Genomic DNA, 27,045 nt, shown 5'->3' with positions numbered 1-27,045 from the left:
GGCGGCAGACACTAAAAACAACAGGAACTACAAACCTGCAGCCTGCAAAAAGGAGACCCCAAACACAGTAAGTTAAACAAAATGAGAACACAGAGAAATATGCAGCAGATGAAGGAGCAAGGTAAAAACCCACCAGACCAAACAAATGAAGAGGAAATAGGCAGTCTACCTGAAAAAGAATTCAGAGTAATGATAGTTAAAGATGAGCCAAAATCTTGGAAATAGAATGGAGAAAATACAAGAAATGTTTAACAAGGACCTAGAAGAACGAAAGAGAAAACAAACGATGATGAACAACACAATAAATAAAATTTAAAGTTCTCTAGAAGGAATCAAGAGCAGAATAATTGAGGCAGAATAACAGATAAGTGACCTGGAAGATAAAATAGGGGAAATAACTACCGCAGAGCAGAATAAAGAAAAAAGAATGAAAAGAATTGAGGACAGTCTCAGAGACCTCTGGGACAACATTAAATGCACTAACGTTCAACTTATAGGGGTCCTGGAAGAAGAATAGAAAAAGAAAGAGTCTGAGAAAATATTTGAAGAGATTATAGTTGAAAACTTCCCTAACATGGGAAAGGAAATAGTCAATCAAGTCCAGGAAGGGCAGAGAGTCCCATACAGGATAAATCCAAGGAGAAACACGCCAAGAAACATATTACTCAATCTATCAAAAACTAAATACAAAGAAAAAATATTAAAAGCAGCAAGGGAAGAGCAACAAATTACATACAAGGGAATGCCCATAAGGTTAATAGCTGATCTTTCAGCAGAAACTCTGCAAGCCAGAAGGGAGTGGCAGGACATATTTAAAGTGATGAAAGGGAAAAACCTACAACCAAGATTACCCAGCAAGGATCTCATTCAGATTCGATGGAGAAATTAAAACCTTTACAGACAAGCAAAAGTTAAGAAAATTCAGCACCACCAAACCAGCTTTACAACAAATGCTAAAGGAACTTCTCTAGGCCGGAAACACAACAGAAGGAAAAGACCTACAAAAACAAACCCAAAACAATTAAGAAAATGGTAATAGGAACATACATATCGATAATTACCTTAAATGTAAATGGATTAAATGCTCCCACCAAAAGACATAGACTGGCTGAATGGATACAAAAACAAGACCCGTATATATGCTGTCTACAAGAGACCCACTTCAGACCTAGGGACACATACAGACTGAAAGTGAGGGGATGGAAAAAGATATTCCATGCAAATGGAAATCAAAAGAAAGCTGGAGTAGCCATTCTCATATCAGACAAAACAGACTTTAAAATAAAGACTATTACAAGAGACAAAGAAGGACACTACATAGTGATCAAGGGATCAATCCAAGAAGAAGATATAACAATTGTAAATACTTATGCACCCAGCATAGGAGCACCTCAATACATAAGGCAAATGCTAACAGCCATAAAAGGGGAAATCAACAGTAACACAATCATAGTAGGGGGCTTTAATATCCCAGTTTCACCAATGGACAGATCATCCAAAATGAAAATAAATAAGGAAACACAAGATTTAAATGATACATTAAACAAGATGGACTTAATTGATATTTAAGGGCATTCCATCCAAAAACAACAGAATACACTTTCTTCTCAAGTGCTCATGGAACATTCTCCAGGATAGTTCCTATCTTGGGTCACAAATCAAGTCTTGGTAAATTTAAGAAAATTGAAATCGTATCAAGTATCTTTTCCGACCACAATGCTGTGAGACTAGATATCAATTACAGGAAAAACTCTGCAAAAAATATAAACACATGGAGGCTAAACAATATACTACTTAATAACCAAGAGATCACTGAAGAAATCAAAGAGGAAATCAAAAAATACCTAGAAACAAATGACAATGAAAACACAACCCAAAACCTATGGGATACAGCAAAAGCAGTTCTAAGAGGGAAGACTATAGCAATACAATCCTACCTCAAGAAACAAGAAACATCTCAAATAAACAACCTAACCTTACACCTAAAGCAATTAGAGAAAGAAGAACAAAGAAAACCCAAAATTAGCAGAAGGAAAGAAATCATAAAGATCAGATCAGAAATACATGAAAAAGAAATGAAGGAAACAATTCCAAAGATCAATAAAACTAAAAGCTGGTTCTCTGAGAAGATAAACAAAATTGATAAACCATTAGCCAGGCTCATCAAGAAAAAAAAGGGAGAAGACTGAAATCAACAGAATTAGAAATGGAAAAGGAGAAGTAACAGCTGACACTGCAGAAATACAAAGGATCATGAGAGTTTACTACAAGCAACTCTATGCCAATAAAATGGACAACCTGAAAGAAATGGACAAATTCTTAGGAAAGCACAACCTTCCGAGACTGAACCAGGAAGAAATAGAAAATGTTAACAGACCAATCACAAGCACTGAAATTGAAATTGTGATTTAAAATCTTCCAACAAACGAAAGGCCAGGACCAGATGGCTTCACAGGTGAATTCTATCAAACATTTAGAGAAGAGTTAACACCTATCCTTCTCAAACTCTTCCAAAATAGAGCAGACGGAGGAACACTCCCCAACTCATTCTACGAGGCCACCATCACCCTGATACCAAAACCAGACAAAGATGTCACAAAGAAAGAAAACTACAGGCCAATATCACTGACGAACATAGATGCAAAAATCCTCAACAAAATACTAGCAAACAGTAATCCCACAGCACATTAAAAGGATCATACACCATGATCAGGTGGGGTTTATCCCAGGAATGCAAGGATTCTTCAGTATATGCAAATCAATCAATGTGATAAACCATATTAACAAACTGAAGGAGAAACCATATGATCATCTCAATAGATGCAGAAAAAGCTTTTGACAATATTGAACACACATTTATGATAAAAACCCTCTAGAAGTAGGCATAGAGGGAACTTACCGCAACATAATAAAGGCCATATATGACAGACCCACAGCCAACAATGTTCTCAGTGGTGAAAAACTGAAACCATTTCCACTAAGATCAGGAACAAGACAAGGTTGCCCACTCTCATCATTATTATTCAACATAGTTTTGGAAGTTTTAGCCACAGCAATCAGAGAAGAAAAAGAAATAAAAGGAATCCAAATCCGGAAAGAATAAGTAAAGCTGTCACTGTTTGCAGATGACATGATACTATACATAGAGAATCCTAAAGATGCTACCAGAAAACTACTAGAGCTAATCAATGAATCTGGTAAAGTTGCAGGATACAAAATTAATGCACAGAAATCTCTTGCATTCCTATACACTAATGATGAAGTATCTGAAAGAGAAATTAAGGAAACACTCCCATTTACCACTGCAACCAAAAAATAAAATACCTAGGAATAAACCTACCTAAGGAGACAAAAGACCTATATGCAGAAAACTATAAGACACTGATGAAAGAAGTTAAAGATGATACAAACAGATGGAGAGATATACCGTGTTCTTGGATTGGAAGAATCAACATTGTGAAAATGACTATACTACCCAAAGCAATCTACAGATTCAGTGCAATGCCTATCAAACTACCAATGGCATTTTTCACAGAACTAGAGCAAACAGTTTCACAATTTGTATGGAAACGCAGAAGACCCCAAATAGCCAAAGCAATCTTGAGAAAGAAAAACGGAGCTGGAAGAATCAGGCTCCCTGACTTCAGACTATACTACAAAGCTACAGTAATCAAGACAGTATAGTACTGGCACAAAAATAGAAATATAGATCAGTGGAACAGTATAGAAAACCCAGAGTTAAACACACACACATATGGTCACCTTATCTTTGATAAAGGAGTCAAGAATATACAATGGAGAAAAGACAGCCTCTTCAATAAGTGGTGCTAGGAAAACTAGACAGCTACATGTAAAAGAATGAAATTAGAACACTGCCTAACACCTATAAAAAATAAACTCAAACTGGATTAAAGACCTAAATGTAAGGCCAGACACTATAAAACTTATAGAGGAAAACGTAGGCAGAACACTCTATGACATAAATCACTTCAAGATGCTTTTTGACACACCTCCTAGAGAAATGGAAATAAAAATAAACAAATGGGACCTAATGAAACTTCAAAGCTTTTGCACAGCAAAGGAAACCATAAACAAGATGAAAAGACAACCCTCAGAATGGGAGAAAATATTTGCAAATGAAGCAACTGACAAAGGATTAATCTCCAAATTATACAAGCAGCTCATGCAGCTCAATATCAAAAAAAAAAAAACCCAATCCAAAAATGGGCAGAAGACCTAAATAGACATTTCTCCAAAGAAGATATACAGATTGCCAACAAACACATGAAAGGATGCTCAACATCACTAATCATTAGAGAAATGCAAATCAAAACTACAATGAGGTATCACCTCACACCGGTCAGAATGGCCATCATCCAAAAATCTACAAACAGTATATGCTGGAGAGGGTGTGGAGAAAAGGGAACCCTCTTTCACTGTTGGTGGGAATGTAAATTGATACAGACACTATGGAGAACAATATGGAGGTTCCTTAAAAAAATAAAAATAGAACTACCATATGACCCAGCAATCCCACTACTGGGCATATACCCTGAGAAAACCGTAATTCAAAAGGAGTCATGTACCACAATGTTCATTGCAGTGCTATTTACAGTAGCCAGGATATGGAAGCAACCTAAGTGTCCATCAACAGATGAATGGATAAAGAAGATGTGGCACCTATATACAATGGAATATTACTCAGCCATAAAAAGAAACGAAATTGAGTTATTTGTAGTGAGGTGGATTGACCTAGAGTCTGTCATACAGAGTGAAATAAGTCAGAAAGAGAAAAACAAATACCGTATGCTAACACATATATATGGGATCTTAGAGAAAAAAAAATGGTTCTGAGGAACCTGGGACAGGACAGGAATAAAGACGCAGACATAGAGAATGGACTTGAGGACACACGGAGCAGGAAGGGTAAGCTGGGACGAAGTGAGAGAGTAGCATTGACATATATACACTACCAAATGTAAAATAGATAGCTAGTGGGAAGCAGCTGCTTAGCACAGGGAGATCAGCTTGGTGCTGTGTGACCACCTAGAGGGGTGGGATAGGGAGGGTGGGAGGGAGACACAAGAGGGAGGGGATATGGGGATATATGTATACGTATAGCTGATTCACTTTGTTATATAGCAGAAACTAACACAACATTGTAAAGCAGTTATACTCCAATAAAGATTAAAAAAAAAAAACCAAAAAAAAAAAGAATGATCATCTAAATTTATAGTAGCACTGAAGTGTGATACAGAAATAAGAGAGTAATAGGTATTAAGTAGTAGGTATTAAGTTCAGTTATGTGTATCTGGTAATCTTGATGACTTAACATTGCTACATTTTTATCAGAAGTGAAATTCATTCAAAAAGTATTTGAGTGCCTCCTATGTACCAGGCATTATTTTAGTCATAGGAATTGAGCTTTTCAGTTTTTCCCTAAATTAACTTACAGTCTAGAAGAGGAAATAAAAATATATCTATAGCAGATGCTGGAAGTGTGGTATAAATTGCTTTTGAATATGGAGAAATACGATTTGTGTCTCAAATCAAGGAAGGCTTCACAGAGGAGGCGGTTATTTTAAGACTGGAGAATATGACGTGCATCAGTGAGTATAGTGTGGCCTTAACAGTTGCATGTCTGACTCTGAATTTTTAGTGTATGCTTTCTACCCTATATGTACATTCATATATTCCAAACATATTTGAAGTGAGTCTGCAGGAAGAAGAGAGGTCTTGAAAACAACTTCAGCAGCATGACATACTAAAATTTGAAATTAATGTACTCCCTAGCAAAGAGACCTTTGAGAGTTCAGCTACTTTATTGTCTCCAGCAGTGTGCTTTAAGCATTGGATATAGGGGTGGGGAATGCCACAGAAAATTTGGCATGTTTTAAATTAAAAATATATTTATACTTGTCCTACAGATAGGTTCATCTGTACCATTTTTCCAGAGTCCACATATATGCGTTAATATACAATATTTGTTTTTCTCTTTCTGACTTACTTCACTCTGTATGGCAGGCTCTAGGTCCATTCATGTCTCTACAAATGACCCAATTTCATTCCTTTTTAAGGCTGAGTAATATTCCATTTTATATATGTACCACATCTTCTTTATCCATTCATCTCGGTGCTCTGTGGTGACCTAGATGGGTGGGGTGGGGGCGTGGGAGGGAGGTCCAAGAGGGAGGGGATATATGTATACATACAGCTGATTCACTTCATTGTACAGCAGAAACTAACACAACATTGCAAAGCAACTATACCCCAATTTAAAAACATATATGTATATAAAAACACTTAACTTTTTTTTTTAATTAATTTATTTATTTTATTTATCTTTGGCTTCATTGGGTCTTCATTGCTGCGCGTAGGCTTTCTCTAGTTGCGGTGAGCGGGGGCTACTCTTCATTTCAGTGCACGGGCTTCTCATTGTGGTGGCTTCTCATTGCGGAGCACGGGCTCTAGGCACACGGGCTTCGGTAGGTGTGCCACGCAGGCTCAGTAGTCGTGGCTCACAGGCTTTAGAGCGCAGGCTCAGTAGTTGTGGTGCCCAGGCTTAGTTGCTCCACAGCATGTGGGATCTTCCTGGACCAGGGCTCGAACCCGTGTCCCCTGCATTGGCAGGTGGGTTCTTAACCATTGCGCCACCAGGGAAACCCAAAACACTTAACTTTTTAACACTAACACTGAAATAGTGAGTAACTGAGAGACCACACAAAATGGCTCATAGAAGAATTAGTGCAAATAGGAATTTACTCCATTAATTCTTTTTCAAACCTCTTAAAATAATTTTTAAGACAATTTCAACATAGTACACAACTGGTTATATGAGACTAAATAACAGTGTATTATCACTGGGTTATGAAAGTATTTGCTTACAGTGATTATATTTTGAATCTTAGATTCTTATCTCTATAAATCTATTGTATTCTATTATTTTCTTCCCTTTTTTGCTTTTTTTTTTGAATAGGGAGCTTCTCTGTTGTTGATGCTGAAAACTTACCTTAGTGAAGATGTATTTCAACATGCTATTGTTCTTTACCTGCATAATCATAGCTATGCATCCATTCACAGTGATGATCTGTGGGATAGTTTTAATGAGGTAAGTGACCTGGATATTTTATTTAGCTCTTAAACTAAGAAGAGAGGAGTTCTTCTATTTATGTTTTTATCAAGTATGTAAATAAGCTGTGGTACCAAGGATAGTTATTTAAGAGAGAGGGGAATGGAGCTTAGTATATAAATATTTATAAATAAGAGCACAGAATTAAAAGTCATGAAATGGAAGTCCTGGTCTTAATTGTTGAAAAAATTGCATGAGGCCTTGTGTAAGCATCTTTAGTCTATATCTTAATCTCCATGCCTACTTTGTAAGAAAGTTCTCTTTTCTGAATTAGTGTATATTATTATGTTTTCATTATTTGATTTTTTTTTCAAAAATCTCTTTTCCTTTCCTTATGTTTTTGCAGTCTTTCTACCTTACATTCATGGTTTTTTGCTCTATTCTCTGCCCTATGAATCCTCCTATCTTTTGTGGCCGTGTTCCTCTAAATTAGATGATGTATCACAGTCTGGCTGCCATGGCTCCATACTGCCCTTGGATCATTTTGCTGCTTGGATTTTGTTGTGCCTAGAATTCTAGCAAGCAGTGTAATCAGTTACAAGTTATGCTTCCTAACAGTGTGTGAACCCAGCCTGCATGGTGCACATATGCTGACGGCATAGCCCTTATAAGCGTTTGAATTTGTTACCCTGATCTAGATCAATGGTTTTTAATGTTTTGGAAGATCACAGACATATTTGAAAATTTGATGACAGTTCTGGACATATGCCCCCAAAAAACTACAGATATGCAAAATATCACACACAGATTCAAAGTTTTATGGATCCTGGGTTAAGAACCCCTGCTCTGGATCTTTTCCATGTGCTGTCTCTGCTCCCTTGCCTTATCTGAAATTTGGTATCTTCTAATTGTTAACCCTTTTCCCAGAAGATATATCTTCCCTACTCTCTTGAGTTCTTTTTGAGAAGAGGGATCAGTCCTTATTACCTAAGAGTTGCTTCTAAATCATTGTTTTTCCTCTTACCAGGTAGTAGCATTTCAAATGAAAGCCACATTATTTGCTTTATACTCATTGTATTATCTCCTGACGTTTAGAATATATTTCTGCCTTCCTCACTGACTTCAACTTTTGCATCACAGTGTTTTCCTATCCAGACCTAGCCCCTTAACATTATCCTCAGGCTTTTCAGCAGCCACATCATATTATGCACCGGACTCTTCATTTCAGTTCTGTTTCAGAGACCCAAACATGCCTTGCTTTGGGGCAAGCTTGTTTTCTTCCCAACCTCTTGTCCAGAAATAAATAGGTCAGAGCCATGAGAAACATAAGGTTAATATCACAAAGCATTTGGGAAGATTTTCTCCATCCTTTTCGGCTCTAAATAAATAGGCGTATGTCGACTGAGGTGTAAGTCCTGCCATAGTGGCGTGATATTACAAAACATTTTAACTACTTGATGATTTGAGTTGCTTGCAGATCCATAGGTCATCTAGAAAAATAATTTGAATCGTAAATTTAGCTCACCTGCTTCAAAGAGATAGTTCAAAAGTTGCTTCTTAATCATTGACACCAGATGTCTTAGGGACAGTGAGCTTTGGAGGGTCTGTGAACCTCTGACAGTGGATTCTAGATTTTGTAGATAAATGCATGTATTTTATAGGAAAAAGGGGTATGTGACCATGAAAAACATTCACTGCTGTTCTCTAGAGAGACCTAAAGTCCAGGCAGGCGACCTGTTTATATTTCACTCCTCTGCTGCTGCGGCTCCTGCTCCCAGGCACTCCCACAGGATGAGCTCTTTAAAAGATGAACTTTAACATTTGTGAAAGCAGAGGGTCTGGGGAATAAAGAGAAATCTGGACCGAGAAATCTGGACCTAGCTGATTCACAGGAGTGAGTAGCAGTGCTTCTGATTCTAGACTGTATATCATTATCCATACCTTCTAAATGTTAGTATTGTGACCTGAAGGAGTGCTTATATCTTCTTAGGGGTTTTAGTGAACACTCAGTTGGTTGATAGCATATGTGCTGCTTTTTCAACGTAGTTCCTCTCTCACTCTCTTTAGTTATCACTTAGCTGTATTCCAGGTTACTTTCCTTTTAGCAGTTGCTCAATTACCTAGAGTAAAAATGTAAATTCAACTCAGCATTTGTGCTTCTTTTTTGTATTACCATTAAATGTAGTCTCCATAGAATGTGGTAGAGAAAGAGGGAAAGGTACTATAAAATTTTTAGACTGTTAAAGCAAAAATAATTTATTTATTTTTTTCTATAGGTCTCAAACAAAACACTAGATGTAAGGAAAATGATGAAAACCTGGACCCTGCAGAAAGGATTTCCTTTAGTGACTGTTCAAAGAAAAGGAAAGGAACTTCTGGTGCAACAAGAAAGATTTTCTTTAAATACGAAGCCTGAAATTCAGCCTTCAGATGCAAGGTGAGTGCCCATGCTCTCTCCCCGCTATCTCTTTTGCACCCTCAGGTTAAACTATTTTTAAATGTTTTGTAATCATAAGTTCTTAAGAAACCTAACAAGATTATCCCTTTCTGGGAATAGCTTGAAAAATGTCACCTTCCTGCCAAAAAAAAAAAAAAAACACCCAAAAAATGATGTGTAACTGACTGAAATATTGGAGAGAGTGATAATCTTCCAGTATTTTCTTTTTACAGCTCTCTGTGGCATATTCCACTATCCTATGTCACTGATGAAGGAAATTATTCAAAGTATCGATCAGTATCATTACTGGACAAGAAATCAGGTTTGGCTATATTTAACACTTTTCTGAAATGAAATTAGAAGCAGCATATTTTCTAAAAATCTGACCAAGCAGCAGAAAGGGGATTACACTTTCCAATGTACACAGCTCTCTGAGCTGGTTCTATGAGACACCTATACAAAATGTGACTAAGGTGAGATTGAGTCTATGTATCATGCATAAAACTGGTCTTTCTTAGTCATGTGAAATAAGGTATAAAAAATTGCACTGAATATGCTAGCAGTTGTGGTAGAAAATAGCAAATGCTGTGTTTTTGTATCCTAGATAAGTATTTTGTTAGAAGTAGTAGATCAGTTTCTTAAAGTATACTCTGCTGTCTACCCTCTAGGGGTGGGCTGAGGCGACTGCATTTTAATAAGCACCCTAGATGATTCTTATGCATGACAAAGGTTGATTCATGAGACAGATTTGTAGTAAATAATTATTACAAAATGTCCTGTAGACATAGTATACATTTTTTGATAATGAGAAAATAGGGCAAGAAATTATGATTGTGGGAGGATAATAAAATGTAAAGATTGTATATGCTGACCCACAAGGAGTCTATAAAAAGAAATTGAAGTGTAGTTTCTAACCATCTGTTAAATACCACTGAATGCTACACCACGTATCCTCTTAATTTACATCCTGAAAACATGAGGCTCTTGGGTTCTGCAGGAACCATTAGTGATACTTTAGATTCATGGAAAGGGAAAATTTGTTTGAATTTGGATCTGTTGTTCAATCCTATATCTTTGAGAGGGGAGTGTAGCTTAGTAAGAGTCTGACTTTGGAGCCACATTGCCTGGTTCAGCCATATGATTTTAGGTGAGTTATGTGACCTCTCTGAGCCTCTTTCCCTGAGCTATAGAATGGAGAGAGTAATTATACTTGCGTTATAGTGTTATGTGAGGATTAATTGAGCTCATTTATATGAAGCACCTAGAATAATGCCTGGCACATGTTATGTGCTATGTAAGTGTTAGTTATCATTATTAATGTTACTATTGAAAAAAATAATTTTTAAGCATAACATATCCACATTACATAAAACCAGAAGATGGAGAACAAATCTTACTACCCTATTGTAACTACTCTCATGATTATTTCTTTCTAGTCATTTTTTTTTTTAAAGAAATTCACGTTCTTTTATTTATTTATTTATTTATTTATTTATTTATGACTGTGTTGAGTCTTCGTTTCTGTGCGAGGGCTTTCTCTAGTTGCGGCAAGTGGGGACCACTCTTCATTGTGGTGCGCGGGCCTCTCACCATCGCGGCCTCTCTTGTTGCGGAGCACAGGCTCCAGACGCGCAGGCTCAGTAATTGTGGCTCACGGGCCCAGTTGCTCCATGGCATGTGGGATCTTCCCAGACCAGGGCTCGAACCCGTGTCCCCTGCATTGGCAGGCAGATTCTCAACCACTGCGCCACCAGGGAAGCCCTCTAGTCATTTTTTTAAAATATTTTTTTACTTGGTTGATATTGTGTACATGTGATTTTTATATCTTACCTTTTTTTTTAACTTAACGTATGCACTAATTGACTTAATCTTTCTTACTGTTGGACACTTGATTTACCATTTGTATCTATAAAAAAAATGCCTCAATAAAATTTGAGTTCTTAAATGCTTTCTCATTATATGCACTATTTCATAGGAATGCATCTCAAAAATGAAGACTGTGTTACCTTTTGTGGTTTAATACATATTTCCAAGTTGCCCTTCTGTTGTGTGGTAACAACTTAAAAGGCCAGTTGAAATATATGAGCATACCAGTTGCATTTCAGTCTAACTGGAGTGTTACAACAACAATTTCATTATTTAAAACACTAAGTACAATTGATGATGTCATCATATCTTTGATTAATACAGCATAGCTGGAGGTACAAGGAAGTGCTGCCTTCTTGATAAAAACAAAACTTCATACTTTAAGTGGGCCCTGGAAGGATAGTCTCTGACCTAAGAGAGAACAAATAATCCCATCTCCCTATTTATTTTATTTTATTTTATTTTTATACAGCAGGTTCTTATTAGTTATCTATTTTATACATATTAGTGTATACATGTCAATCCCAATCTCCCAATTCATCCCACCACTCCACCTCCCCACGGCTTTCCCCCCTTGGTATCCATACATTTGTTCTCTGCATCTGTGTCTCTATTTCTGCCCTGCAAACCAGTTCATCTGTACCGTTTTTCTAGGTTCCACCTATATGCGTTAATATACGATATTTGTTTTTCTCTTTCTGACTTACTTCACTCTGTATGACAGTCTCTAGGTCCATCCACGTCTCTACAGATGACCCAGTTTCGTTCCTTTTTATGGCTGAGTAATATTCCATTGTATATATATATGCCATATCTTCTTTATCCATTCATCTGTCTATGGACACTTAGGTTGCTTCCATGTCCTGGCTATTGTAAATAGAGCTGCAGTGAACATTGTGGTACATGACTCTTTTTGAATTATAGTTTTCTCAAGGTATATGCCCAGTAGTGGGATTGCTGGGTCGTATGGTAGTTCTATTTTTAGTTTTTTAAGGAACCTCCATACTGTTCTCCATAGTGGCTATATCAGTTTACATTCCCGCCAACGGTGCAAGAGAGTTCCCTTTTCTCCACACCGTCTCCAGCATTTGTTGTTTGTAGATTTTCTGATGATGCCCATTCTAACCAGTGTGAGGTGATACCTCACTGTACTTTTGATTTGCATTTCTCTAATAATTAGTGATGTTGAGCAGCTTTTCATGTGCTTCTTGGCCATCTGTCTGTCTTCTTTGGAGAAATGTCTGTTTAGATCTTCTGCCCATTTTTTTTTTAATTTATTTTTATTTATTTTTGGCTCTGTTGGGTCTTTGTTGCTGCTCATGGGCTTCCTCTAGATGTGGTGAGCGGGGGCTACTCTTCGTTGCGGTGCGCAGGCTTCTCATTGCGGTGGCTTCTCTTGTTGCAGAGCATGGGCTCTAGGCTTGTGGACTTCAGTAGTTGTGGCACTTGGGCTCAGTAGATGTGGCTCACGGGCTCTAGAGCGCAAGCTCAGTAGTTGTGGCGCACGGGCCTAGTTGCTCCACAGAATGTGGGATCTTCCCGGACCAGGGCTTGAACCCGTGTCCCCTGCATTGGCAGGTGGATTCTTAACCACTGCGCCACCAGGGAAGCCCCTTTCTGCCCATTTTTTGATTGGGTTGTTTGTTTTTTTAATATTGAGCTGCATGAGCTGTTTATATATTTTGGAGATTAATCCTTTGTCTGTTGATTCGTTTGCAAATATTTTCTCCCACTTGTCTTTTCATCTTATTTATAGTTTCCTTTGCTTTGCAAAAGTTTTTAAGTTTCCTTGGGTCCCATTTGTTTATTTTTGTTTTTATTTCCATTACTCTAAGAGGTGGGTCAAAAAAATCTTGCTGTGATTTATGTCAAAGAGTGTTCTTCCTGTGTTTTCCTCTAAGAATTTTATAGTGTCCGGTCTTACATTTAGGTCTTTAATCCATTTTGAGTTTATTTTTGTGTATGGTGTTAGGGAGTGTTCTAATTTCATTTTTTTACATATAGCTGTCCAGTTTTCCCAGCACCACTTATTGAAGAGACTGTCTTTTCTCCATTGTATATCCTTGCCTCCTTTGTCATAGATTAGTTGACCATATGTGCGTGGGTTTACCTCTGAGCTTTCTATCCTGTTCCATTGATCTATATTTCTGTTTTTATGCCAGTACCATATTGTCTTGATTACGTAGCTTTGTAGTATAGTCTGAAGTCAGGGAGTCTGATTCCTCCAGCTCCATTTTTTTCCCTCAGGGTAGCTTTGGCTATTTGGGGTCTTTTGTGTCTCCATACAAATTTTAAGATTTTTTGTTCTAGTTCTGTAAAAAATGTCATTGGTAATTTGATAGGGATTGCATTCTATCTGTAGATTGCTTTACCCATCTCCCTATTTTTAAAAGGGACCAATAAGGAAATCTTGCAAACCTCCCAATAGTATATAAATTTTTGGTGGTATTAGAAATAATTGGACAATAAGAAATCTGCTTTTATTAGCCCTCTACTTTTTAGCTCAGTTCATATGCCAGTTTCTTAAACTCTTTCTGAGATTCACACCCCAAAGTCTTGCTCATATTTTCCTGCTATTGCCGTTTCCTTCTAAGTCCTTACCTGGCACTCTCTGCTTCCACTGCACAAAAATTGTTTCAGCAACTCAAACATGCCGCACTGCCTCTTGTCTCTGGGCCTTTACATATGGTGTTTTCTCTTCTGGAATAACACTCCTGCCTCCTGATTCCTTGGTTTTACTCCTATGCACTCTTCAGATCTCAACTCATCCATTGCTTGCTCTAAGGAGCCCTCCCTCACCCCAAGACAGGTTAGATGCCCTACTTATGTGTTTTAATGATATTCTCTACTTTTTATATACTATAAGTACTGTTTTGTTTATATTTATCCCACATTAGATGTATCCCCCATTGAGGGTGGAGATCTTGGTTACAGAAATCACTTTTGCAACCTTAGCACCCTATAGGCACACAAAAATTTATTGAATAAATAAATTTAGTCTATAACAACATGACTCAATTTCAAATCTCACTGTAAAAAGTTCTAGGAAAAGAGCATTCCAACCTTGATGAAATGATACTTTCTGTTTCTCTTCATTTGAAAATATTCTTAGTAAAGGGGAATATATGAAATGCACTATAATATGATTGGTTTAATCTAGAGGTGGAACTGAGCCAATATGTGCTGAAAGCAGTGTCTGCTAATTCCTCTTCTCAACTGTGTTATTTACCTTGCTGCTGCAGTTTTAATTCCTGGCAGTTCAGGTTTTGAAAGTCCACACTGAAAATGTCTGTCCTCACAAAAAGTGTTTGAGGACAGTTGGGTCTTCTTGGTTCCTGATGCTCCTGTGAGAACCAATTTTGGTTTAATTGAATTTTAATTTTTTCTTTTCTCAAAAGAAATATAGCACAGACAGTGACTACAGAGGCTTATTTTACGCCATATGACTTTAGTACAATGTGTTATCTTGGTGGTTTGTTAAATCTATATAGTATAGTTTCGTGCGTTCTAATGTCAGGGTTGCTGGGTTAGTCCATTAGTTCAATCAAATATAGAAGTTATATGTGGTCAGTACTTTTGTCACTTTTCCCCATGTACATGGATTTTGAATGGTTAATAGTTTTTTTGCATAAGAAGTGCTGAATGGGACCATTTTTCTAAACTACCTATTGAGGAAATTACACTAAAATGTCTCCCTCTCCCTTCTCTTCCTTCCTTTCCCCCCTCCTCTTTCCTCTCTCTCTCTTCCACATTTTATTCAAACCTAATCTCTTTCACTATAGGAAATTTTTATATTAACTCTAACTTGGAACATTCATGTTTCTAAAAGGATATCACTGTGCCAGAAATATTTCTCTGAAACTAAAGGACATGGCATTGAAATGAAAGGCAGTTGAAAAAAAGAGGAAGGAGGAAGGGCATGTAGTTAGGATTGGATATTTATCATGTGCCATTCTCTGCTCTTGCCTTTTCCCCCTAATAAAATAAAGGGGAAGAAAGGAGTACTGGAGAAAGGAATGCTTTTGAACCGAAGGGGATGCATGCAGCTCAACTGCTTGCATCATGCTAGCCCGCTGGAGCAAGCTACACGGGAAATTTTGCAGCTTTATAGTGAAAACATATTTTTTGTTTCTGTGCTTTAATGTTTCTTTATAAAACAGTAGTTGATTTTCATAACTCATTGACAAATGTTTTTTTAAAATCACTATTAGATTACTTAATCTGGGCTTCTGCCATTTAACATTGGAGTTGCTCCCTCTTGTTTTACTACTCAGTGGACTGTGAAAATTGAACTGTTAATCTGTTAATGATTATAATAAATTAAAAACATATGAGGATAGCCTCATCCACATTTGAGCTGCAGGATGTAGTTACCTCCCTTGTGTGCAAAGCTATTATTTTTTGATACCTGTGGTTTTAAGGTCCTCCATTCTGGATCACTCAGAAGACCTGAAAGAGACTAATATGTTGATTCTTTAAATGATAAATTTCCTCTCTATGCTGTCGCTGCACTGCTTTATATTCTGTCATCGAAATGACAGTAATTCATGCACACTCCCAGCTGTGTTCCTCCTCTCTACCATCTGGACTTGGCTAGGTTTACAACATGGCAAGTTGCTTATCAGCGAAGATGCTCTGTATTTCAATATTTTCCTGTATCTATCCAATGGGAAAATTGCCATACTTATCATTCCTTGCCTCCTTTGTTGGGAAAGGGAGATTTGAAGCTCTTTAGTTCTTCTTCCCAAGGTCCTTTCTTCATAAAAGCTCTGTAGGAAATTGTGTTTGGTGACCCGGAGAGTGTTGATATTTTTGCGTTAGCTAATGATAAAGTTAATTTCGTTAGTCATAGGTTTGTTAAAAATATCTCCAACTTGGAGCAGCTACTGTTGCCATCACAAATAATCCTTAGAACGGCATTCTGCTCTAGAAAAGGAATAAACCCTATTAATGTAATTAATCTTTCCCATCTGTTGCTATAGCAGCAATAAAACAAATTAGTATGGAGTTCTTTTTAATGAAAAAGACTGATTGTCTGATATGTCATGGTAAGAAATGATCAGTAAGTCTTTCCATCTTAAAAATCTTTTACAGTTTCAGTAGAATTAGAGTAACTAAGGCATTAAGAAAATCTGATAAATTTAAATAATTCATGCTTTTGAAGTTGATCAACCCTACGACTTCAGGTACTAAAGGGTTTAAATGTGTTTCCAAAGCATTTTATGTGTAAAAACCTTTATATATAATTATTATGATAGTGAATATTTTAAAACAGCCTAAATATTTCCAAATAGGAGATTGGTTAAGCTGTGGTAGGTCTCGAAATAAAATATTCTGAAGATACTTGAATACTGCATATGAAGACAGTGGGAAAATGGCAGGAGGTGAAATCTGATAGGTGAAAAGGCAGTATAAAATAAATGTATATAGATCCAGTGTATTAAATATTAATTCAGTTAAAATGTTTGTAGGAAAAACCTTGGCAGGAAATATGCCCCGTAATGCTTTTATCATCTGAGTTTAGATCACTTTTCTTATCTCTACTCTTTCTCTTATAATTTAAAAAATTGTATTCTCTACTTTAAAATGGGGAAGAAAACTTACATCATAAACATCTACAAACTTTATTTAGATTTGTTTGAAACAACTTACCATGACGTAATCGTTTTGTTCATTCGTTAATTCACTGAGTATTTTTTGAGTACTTGCTAGGAATATTGTTCTAGTGCTGAGGGATTAGCAGTGCACAAACTAAAGCTCATGGGGTTTATAGTCTAATAAATATTAAACCTTAAGATACTTAGAAGCATACCCTTAACTATTGTTTTAAATTCATGTCCTCTCTGCCAACTTTGAAGGACATTTCTTGATTGGTAATTTTAAAGGTTTTTAAAATTCCTATATATATTTTGTAGTCCAGCTTTTGTAGTAATATTTTTTATACTCACATATTTTTAGCTTCTTGTTAATTGTACGTTAATTGAAATCATTCCATATAAATTTCTAACAATTCTCTCAGCATTTATATTTAATGGTAGGGGCCAAAAAAATGCATTATCAATTTTCTATTATTTTAATCAGTAATTTCTTATTTGTGCTTAATGAGACCTTAGTCCTTCCCTAATGTTTATTTTGCTGTCTTTGAATTATGTGACTTTTTAAATGGCTTTGTTTGTGCTTCCTTTGCTAACATAAACAAAGACAAAGGCTGAGATGGAACACATTTTCTATAGTTCTCTCACTGTCCTCCCCTGTGCCTCACCCTGCACACACTGCCCGTCTCCCGGCCTCTCTCCTCTAGCCACAGTGAACTTGGGAGCCGGTTCAGTGTATGGACTCCGTGTACACTTTCTCTCTGGGCCTTGAACACTCAGAGTCCCTCTTACTTGGCTAACAACACCTATGTATCCTGAAGTCTCAACTTTGATGTCATTTCTTCCAAGAAATTTCTCCTAACCTTCCCTAGGGGATGAAGCATTTCTACTCTGTGCTTCTACAGAATGCCATGTTTTCTTTTTCCATAGACAACATTTATATGATATTCTACTCACCTCGTTACATTAGATTGTAAGATCTATAAGAGAAGGCACATGTCTACCTTGTTTACCATTAAATAAATAATTGTTAAGTGAATGAGTGGTGATCTTTGTTAACATGAAAATAACTGCCCTGGGAGGCAGACATTTAGTTTCTTAGTGGAATATTACATAATAATACCGTATTAACTTTGAAACAAAACAAAGTATCTGTTTAATATTTTTCTTTCCCTATTACCTTCTCTCTCTCTCATTTTTTGGTCTGTATTAGTTGTCATCAATCTCACAGAAGAAGTGAAGTGGATCAAGGTCAATACAGACATGACTGGCTATTATATTGTACATTATGCAGACAACAACTGGGAAGCACTGATCAAACAGTTGAAAATAAATCCTTATGTCCTGAGTGACAAAGATCGAGCCAACCTCATCAACAACATCTTTGCACTTGCAGGGTAGAGTATGCTTGTCTTGGGTCTTATTTTGTTTTGTTTTTAAATAAGTATTCTCGAGGAAAAGGACATTATAGAAAAGCAATTCAAGAGAACTAGCATGTATTGCCTGTTAGGTATAATTCATTTTGGAGGATTGGGAAGATATAAGACATATTCCTTGCCTTCAGGGGCTTTATAGTCTATCTAGAAACATCAGCTACAAACATATTGAACAGTTGTGTAATAAGACTTAAATAATATTTCAAGACTGTAGATACCAACAAGCAGGACACATGTTTGCTGAATAAATTGTTGTAGAAGTTCCGCATTTGCTTTATTTCATGAGAGGATTCTTGTCGAGCAGCAGGTGGTTTCAGCATAAAGCTTGGTGCTCCCTCACTAGTTTGAGGGACATCTCTGAGAGCTGGAGCACCACTTACCTCCCCAGCCATCCCGCAAGCCACACAGTCCCGAAGCCAAGAATGGCCATGACCCCGTGTATGAATATCCTCTGAAGAGCAAGATTACTGGTTTAGGTTGTTAATGGGTCAGACACACAAGGAATATTCAAATGTGTTCCTTCTGACTGCTCTTGACCGTCCTATTCTGGTTCATATTTTATGAAGTGACCTTACATCATCTCAGCCATCATTGTTGTGATTTCTATAAAGTGGTTAACTTTTTAAATGTGCTCACCATAAATTCACAGCAGACCTTGCCTTAACAAGTTTGACAAATTCCCATACAAATAACAAACAAAAAAGTTCTTCCTGATTCAAATCCTCTTTCTGCCACCTGCTCTCACCTGATAAATAAAATTAATACATAAATAAAATTAGCACTCTTCATCTTTTCTCACCTAAAATATTATAATACTTTTCCTGAATCAGTAGCAATTTACAGGTGACTTATATAACAAAAACTGAGCTATTATTTCTCCTGCGATGTGTCTTTAACCTTGAGTCACACACACGAACTAATCAAAGATAATAATATTTAGTCTAACTTTACAGAATACCACCCAAAGCTTAAAATTTAGGTCTTCAGGATCCCCCCACCCCCCCATCTAGCCATTTGTCTCTCAGCATACATACAGTTCATCTGCCTGTCTTGGCATATTTACTTTTTTGTTCTTTTACCCTTTAGCCTAGGCAAGGTGCCTCTTCAGAGAGCTTTTGATTTGATTGATTATCTTAGAAATGAGACCTCTACTGCACCCATCACGGAAGCCCTGTTCCAGACGGAACTCATCTATAACCTTGAAGAACTGGGGCACATGGATCTGGCCTCAAGACTGGTGGTAAATCTGCCTTTTTGCCAAGTTCTCTTTGTTGCTTGCCTTTCCTGGTGTTGTGCATGTTCCGTTCAGCACTAATAGACTGAAAAAGCAACCAGTTGAATTCCGTTTTCTTCACTGAGTTGTGAAATCTTTACTTTGAATCAAAATGTCATTTCTTACCTTGAGGAGTTGATAAAGGGTTAGCATGACATGATCTTGTCTGAATATCAAAATATAGACTTCTGACAAAATGGGGCCACATGAAAAGAAAACGTTTCTATTCAAATCTTGGTTTATTTTTATATAGTAAATGCTTGAAATAGGCCCTTTTGCAAAGTAGTGCTCCCCATTAATTTCCTCTGGTCATTATAAAATGACAGTTATGTTTGTACTGAGAATATTCTGTTTTAGGAGTCCTCACTGATAACTGTCTTGCGGATGCTGGTGCTGGTGAACATAAGTTTCTCTGCAAAGCACTAAAGGAGCCTTGGTGTTGGAGACCGGTTCACCTTTTTTAAAACCAATTGCCTCATCTTAACAGTTGTTATTTTAGACACTTTCAGTATTAAATTGTTGACAGTGTCTTTAAAAGTTTGGGAAGGAGTGATGAATTCTTTGTCTTATCTAATTCTCTGAATCACATTCTGACAACAAGGTTCGCTTTATAAACTAAAGCAAGGTTTTCCAAGGACCAGGCAAAAGGCAGCTTTCAGGAAAAAGAAGAAGGTGATGGGCCAGGAATTAGATTAAGTCTTTTAGGATTTTGGTGTCCTCACTGTTAAAAAGAAGGTGTTGGATTGCTTTTTTTTTTTTTTTAAATCCTCTTTTCTGCTGCTCTTTCTGTTACGCCACACAACCCCCGTGATGACTTCTCCCATCACGTGCGTGATTCTCAGTGCGGGGAGGGAGTGCAGGACAGGGGGCCATATGGAGTTTGAAAAGCACCTTTCCTACAAGTTTCTGATCTGACCCCAAAGGAGCCACCCCCCCATCCCTACCCGTAAGTGAGATGCTTCAGTTAGATGATTTCTGAGGCATCTTCTAATTACTAAGATTTTTATCATTCTTCTATTTCATAAGGCTTTCAACTACCAGCCTTAATAAAAACCAGCACCTGCAATGTGACCTGGCCCATAGTGACACTCAATAAATGTTGAATGAATAAGTGAGTGAAACATACCAGAAACAAGTACATTTCAGTGCTTATTATATTCTGCACACCCTGCTTAGTGCTTAATGCAGATTACCTCATTTAATCCTCACACAATGCCAAATAGATATTTCTACCCCCATTACATAGACGAGAAACTAAATAACTTCCCCAGAGTCACTTACCTAGTAAATGATAAAGCTGAGATTCAAACCCAGATTACTTTCACTCCAGACCCTGCTCTTTGTGTTATATGGCTGTATTTTCATTTGTGTTTTAGCAATGTCATCTTTCAGAGGATACCCTTTTATTGGAAAAATCAAAGCCGTTTCTTGCTATCTTTTTTTCCCCTTTTTGAAACTGATATTTTACATCAAAATAGTTTGAAGCCTTGTTAAAGTTCATGATGGCAGAAGCCACTCTTCTGCCTGCCTCTCTCCATTAAGTCTATTGAGGGCCTGGTGTCAGGAAGCACTTGATACTGAGGCTGTCCCTGTGCTGAGAACACAGATGCTGAACTCAGTTCAAGGACTTAGATCTTTTGAATATTTTCAGCTAACTCTGCATCTTCATCCCAAATGATGGTTTCCAGTTTACTGGGCAGGTATGTGTTTATTCAGAACATAGCAGAATATACATAACCCCAGTCCATGGGATTAGTGGTTAGAGGGCAAGGGCAGGAGGCTTAGTATGTGTTTGTAAGACCCTTACTGCTGGAGGTCTTCATGCACTTGATTGTTAGTTAAAAGTCATGTTAGCTTTAATTCAAGAGGGAGAAACTGTCTCTTTAAAATTCTTATTCTAATCTTAGGGCATTCTAGTAGCATTAAAATTCTCAGAATGTGAAATCTGACACACCATAGATGAGATTAGAATGGCAGACCCTTCTGAGACCTTAGATCCAATCTTCAAATAGTATTTGTAATTAAGACTGATGTCTAATTAATTTCTTAAGTCAGTGTCACCAGAGCATTGTGTACATTTATTGGTCACTGTGTTATTTAGGCTGCACAGACCCACATAACATATATTACCCATATATCACATTTTGTGATGTCTGCTGTGGTGTGTGGTGGGTAGGGTCGGGAAGCACATTTGAGTTGTTTCAAATTGTGCACATCTGATGCTAAAATCTGATCTCAGCCATATTCCTGTTTCATCACTTATAACTCTGTCACTCTTTTACATATGAGGGCTTGGTGGGATAAACCTTTTGCAATAAAAGCTGACACTTCACTTTTAAGAAGCTCAGCTGACCCAAGAAAGAACTCCCTGGGAACATCAGTGTAAAATTAAAGCAGTAAATCAAAATGTAATATATAACATAAGTGCCAGCATCTTGCCCTGTGTTTTATTTTTAAAACCATTTTGTGTTATTGTTGTTGCATATTATTGCATGTACATAGCTTGTATAACTCATCAATTTATTCCCTCTCCCTACCATCTTCACTTTATGAAATCAGAGGATTGAATTCTGTTGTTTAATGAGGTTAAATTTCAAAAAATTAATGCAGAACCATGGAAAAACAGGTTTAATTTTATTTCTAAAAAGGAAAGATAATTTGAAGCACTTGCTGTGATTTATTAATATTAAAAATATAACTTGAATTACTTACAAAAAGATTTTATAATCCAAATTTTCTAAAAACAGAATTATTCTTTTTTTAAATAAAATCTTTTACTCTTTTATGTTATCATTTGAAATATTTTTTTCAAATGATAAAAATGATCCAGCTTGCAGGACATTAGTTCCCCGACCAGGAATTGAACCAGGGCCGTGGCAGTGAAAGCGCCAAGTCCTAACCACTGGACCGCCAGGGAATTCCCCTGAAATATATTTAAAATCAACTGTTTGGGGACTTCCTCTTGACTCTTTGGTACAGGGTATAAGTAGTAAAGTTATACCCCATAATTCCAATGGAGTAACTGCTCAGGAATTAGCTTTAGCATCTTCAAGTGTCAGGTTTCCCATACTGCCAGTACTTTAAAGTTCTATTTTTCCCCACTGGCTTCTTTGTTTTAGTAAACTCTTAAGGATCATTGCCATTTTTCTCCACTGAATTTTTTTTAATGGTATTGTAAGTATGGAACTTTTTTCTCTCTCTCTCTCATTCTTCCTTTGTTTCTTTTTGACAGTTATGAGTAGCTTTTAAATTTCTTTTCTGCATCATAATGCTATCATGAAGCCACTGAGAAAGTCAGGACAGTGGAAGACAACATGTGCCAGTGCAGTCATGTGTATCCAGCAGGATCTCCTGCATTGCTTTTATGTTCCTTGCACTATCAGTCAGCATGGCAAGTATTTTTCCACTTCACATCTTCCCAGTGACTGGCAAGCTTTGTTATTCACACGTTCCACAAGGTGTCTGTTCTTTATTTCATTGCTTTTGAAGCAAACAAACAAAAGGGAGCTGACATGTTATCACAAACTTTGAGTCCATCTTCTTCTACAGATTCTTTTTTCCATTCTCATAGTCAGATCCACAAGAGACTTATTCAGAGAAGGTCTGGTGAGAAAATGGCCTCAGCAGTTTAAAACTCTCCAACTAGGATTCATTTTAACTATTGACAGAGGCACTCTAGAAGAATATTATGCTCTGTGAGGAGCCTGAACTAATTTGGGGGGGGTTAAGAGGCGTTGTATGTGGTCATCTGTGGCACTTGACTACTTGAGATGAGACGTGGCGGTGATGGTGTTAGAGTACCAGTGGGAGGAGACCCTCCTGTGCCGAGAACCCTGTGGGCCGGGATGCCTCGAAATTGTTTTCGTTTTGAGTCTCCTTATTTGTAGCCATGAAGGTTTTCTAAAAAAATACCTATCAGCATTTTTATATTAGAATTTTTGTTCCTTTTAGTGACATTCATAAATGCATATTTTATATGGTGATTTTTTTTAATCCCCTGTGTCCTCACTCCTACCCCCTGCACCACAGCTTGGAATATGGAAATAGTTCCATATACTATGAACAGCTTCCACACTTTTGTTCTGAGAAGAGATGAAAAAGAAATAAGATATCTGTTGGTTTCTTAATACCATAAGTATATATTTAAGAATGACATCTCATTCAGAAGTAATTATAACAATGGACTTAATAGTAGATGATTCTATTGAATAACTGTTAATTTTCTTAAGTGTGATAAGGTATTATGGTTACATAGGGGAATTGCATGCTTAAGTATTAATAAATGAAATATCGTGATATCTATAACTCACTTTCATATAGTTGAGCTAAAACCAGAAAAATATGTGTGTATGTGTTGCTATACACAAATGTAAGTGTTAAATAAAAAACAGTGAATCTAACATATGGGTATTAATTTTACTATTCCTGTAGCTTTCCTGTAGGTTTAAAAATTTTTTAAATAAAAAGTTGGGGAAGGAGAAAAATAACTATAAACAACTATTCTTCCCTGCAGGCCTCATTTTCTTGCTAATTTGATTAGATTAATTTGTTATAGCATCAAACTAGATGATATTTTAAATATTCCTTTAACACTGGATTCAGAAACATTTAAGCATCTACCCATCAGTAAAGAAGTATATTTTTCTCTCACTGCTGAATGGATTTATGGATTCTAAAGTCACGAGGTCAGGAAGTTCCAGCTTCCTTCCAGCAGTGGTGATAGGTGATACTTTTTGGCAGGAAAATAACTTCTGGCTGAGTATACACAGAAGAAAGGTTCCCTACTGCACAGAAGTCATTAATTCTCTCTGTCTTATGTCATTAAGTCCACCTTGGCTATAGCAACCTTATTTATGGCCTTAGTTATTGAAGGGTTCTATCCCAGCTGTATGTGGACTTCGTATGTCAGTTGATATTTAGTGAGTAATGCCTGTGTCCCCCTTTTTTTTTCTCTTTGGGTTAGTGTTGGGGAAAAAAGAGACCTAGTTGTCCTGATTTTTCTGGTTGTCCTAATTATGATCACTCTGTTACAATCCATTCTGTCTCTCTAGAACAAGGTATTTAAATTGCTTCAAAGCCAAATCCAACAGCAGACGTGGACGGATGAGGGCAGCCCATCTGTTCGGGAGCTGCGCTCAGCCTTGCTAGACTTCGCTTGCACCCACCGCCTGGAGAACTGCAGCACCGCCGCCATGAAGCTGTTTAACGACTGGGTGGCATCCAATGGAACTCAGAGGTGATGTGTGCGTCCACTCAAATGACCTCGCTCTCTCTTCTGTGCCCTACATCGTATACTGAAACCAGGACCTCTACGTCCTGGGTCATAAATGTTATACAACAGTGTTGATGTAGGTGAACGCTACGTACCTGATTCTCAAGCACGACTGTTTTTTGTGTGTGTGTGTGTGGTAAAGTACATATAACGTAAAGTTTAGTATCTTAACAATTTTTAAGTGTACGGTTCAGTAGTGTAAGTATATTCACACTGTTGTGCAACAGATCTCCAGAATTCTTTCATCTTGCAAAACTGAAACTCTTTACCCAAACAGCAGTTCCCCATTTTCCCCCAACTCTGGCCCTTGACAGCCACCATTCTACCTTCTGTTTTAGGAGTTTTACTGCTCTGAATACCTCATATAAGTGAAATCATACAGTATGTGTCTTTTTGTGACTGGTTTATTTCACTTAACATAATGTCCTTAAGATTCACCCATGTTATAGCATATGTCAGAATTTCCTCTCTTTTTAAGGCTGAATAATCCATTGTATGTATGTACCACATTTTGTTCATCCATTCATCCATTGATAGACATTTGGGTTGCTTCCACCTTCTGGCTCTTGTGAATAATGCTGCTATGAACATAGGTGTACAAATATCTCTTTGAGACCCTGCTTCAGTTCTTTCATATATTGTATATACCTAGAAGTGGTATTGCTGGATCATATGGTAGTTTCATTTTTAATTTTATAAGAACCCCCATAATGTGTTCCATAGGGGCTGCACTATTTTACATTCCTACCAACAGTGCACAAGGGTTCCAGTTTCTCCACATCCTCACCGACGCTTATTCTCTGGGTTTTTGATAGCAGCTGTCCTAATGGGTGTGAGGTGTCAAACAAGTCTCTTTTTATTTAGGAATAAAACACAGCAGGTGGAGTTAGCAGTTAGTAGAAATGTTTTTGATGATGATTGGTTCTCTCCAGGTTCCTTACTGGGCATTATGGGAAAAGATTCAAGCATCGGGTGGGGTATTTGGGTAACCCGTTGAAGCCCTCTTCAGCTCTGAGATCTTAATAAGGCAGAAAACTGTGCTTCTACCCCTCTTCTCACCCCTCCTGCTACATTTGCTGCTGTATTTCGACCGTGGGACTTACCACACTGTACTATGATGTATACATTTACTGTTCTGTACTTGGTGATAGCCTGTGAGTTCCTGAGGGCAGAGACCGTGTCTCATTCTTCTTCCCCTCCACAGTGTCCAGCCAGTTGCTTGCCTGGTTCTTTGTGGGTACACAGTGAATAATTATTGTATTAAATTGAACTGATATTCTTTTAGTCACACCACTAGGAAAGTAGCAGCCACTAAATTAATCATTTTCTTGACAATTAATTGTACAGTAAAGACTCTTATTATTACCTGCTCTGTACCCCAGAACACTACCACTAGTCAATTCCTTGCCTTTGTATTCAGGGTTTTTTTTTTCTTGTTCTTCTCATATTTGACCACCTCTCTTACAGCCTACCCACTGATGTCATGACGACTGTGTTCAAGGTTGGAGCGAAAACTGAGAAAGGCTGGTCATTCCTCTTCAGCAAATATGTCTCTATAGGCTCTGAAGCAGAGAAGAATAAAATACTTGAAGCTCTTGCCAGCTCAGAGGATGCACGGAAACTTTACTGGTATGAAACCACCAAAGGAATATGATCTATAGAAACCAAAAGCATAAAAGCACAACGCTCCTCAGGTGGGGAATCCCGCTTTTCCTCCCTTTGCTCCCAGGCAGGACCTGACTTGCTCACTATATGGTGAGGAGCCTGCGTGTGCAGGGCTCCGTCTCAGGGATCGGACCTGCGCCCACAGGAGACAGTGCTTTGCCCAGAGAGGCTGGAGGTGCCAAGAGCCACAGCCCTGCTTTCTCCCTAAAAACGTCTTCATCCCCTTGGCATGTTGTCTTTAATTCCACAGTTAGCGCTTCATTCTTTTTGGTCAAGGCATTGTTCTGTCGCAGCTGTCACTTTGAAAATGCAGACACTTCAGAAAAAGGTACCATGTAAAAGCTTATAGGTTACACCTTCATGCGAGTTTGTCAGACTTTTCCTTTTTAATGACTCAGCTGATGAAGACCTGAAAATGGAAGCCTCACATAGG

General features: G+C 37.4%; 1 protein-coding gene and 1 long non-coding RNA gene across 3 annotated transcripts in view; both read left to right on the top strand.

Annotated features, from left to right (window-relative positions):
* The window catches only part of LOC309659063, a 272,263-nt gene that overhangs the window by 234,476 nt on the left and 10,742 nt on the right, over positions 1-27,045 (top strand). The gene's annotated exons all lie outside the window — the stretch shown is intronic.
* The window catches only part of LNPEP (leucyl and cystinyl aminopeptidase), a 106,526-nt gene that overhangs the window by 68,739 nt on the left and 10,742 nt on the right, over positions 1-27,045 (top strand). For both annotated transcript variants that reach the window (XM_082458038.1, XM_082458037.1), the window contains 7 exons: positions 6,977-7,108; positions 9,346-9,506; positions 9,740-9,828; positions 18,180-18,363; positions 19,489-19,642; positions 24,727-24,911; positions 26,415-26,576. In XM_082458038.1, the coding sequence (XP_082314164.1) occupies positions 6,977-7,108; positions 9,346-9,506; positions 9,740-9,828; positions 18,180-18,363; positions 19,489-19,642; positions 24,727-24,911; positions 26,415-26,576 (1,067 nt within the window). The remainder of the gene's footprint in view (positions 1-6,976; positions 7,109-9,345; positions 9,507-9,739; positions 9,829-18,179; positions 18,364-19,488; positions 19,643-24,726; positions 24,912-26,414; positions 26,577-27,045) is intronic.

The sequence above is a fragment of the Balaenoptera physalus genome (assembly GCF_965194825.1).
Source record: "Balaenoptera physalus genome assembly, chromosome: 3".
Lineage (NCBI taxonomy): Eukaryota > Metazoa > Chordata > Mammalia > Artiodactyla > Balaenopteridae > Balaenoptera > Balaenoptera physalus.
The sequence above is the reverse complement of the archived record's forward strand: the minus strand, read 5'-3'. Positions and strand labels throughout refer to the sequence as shown.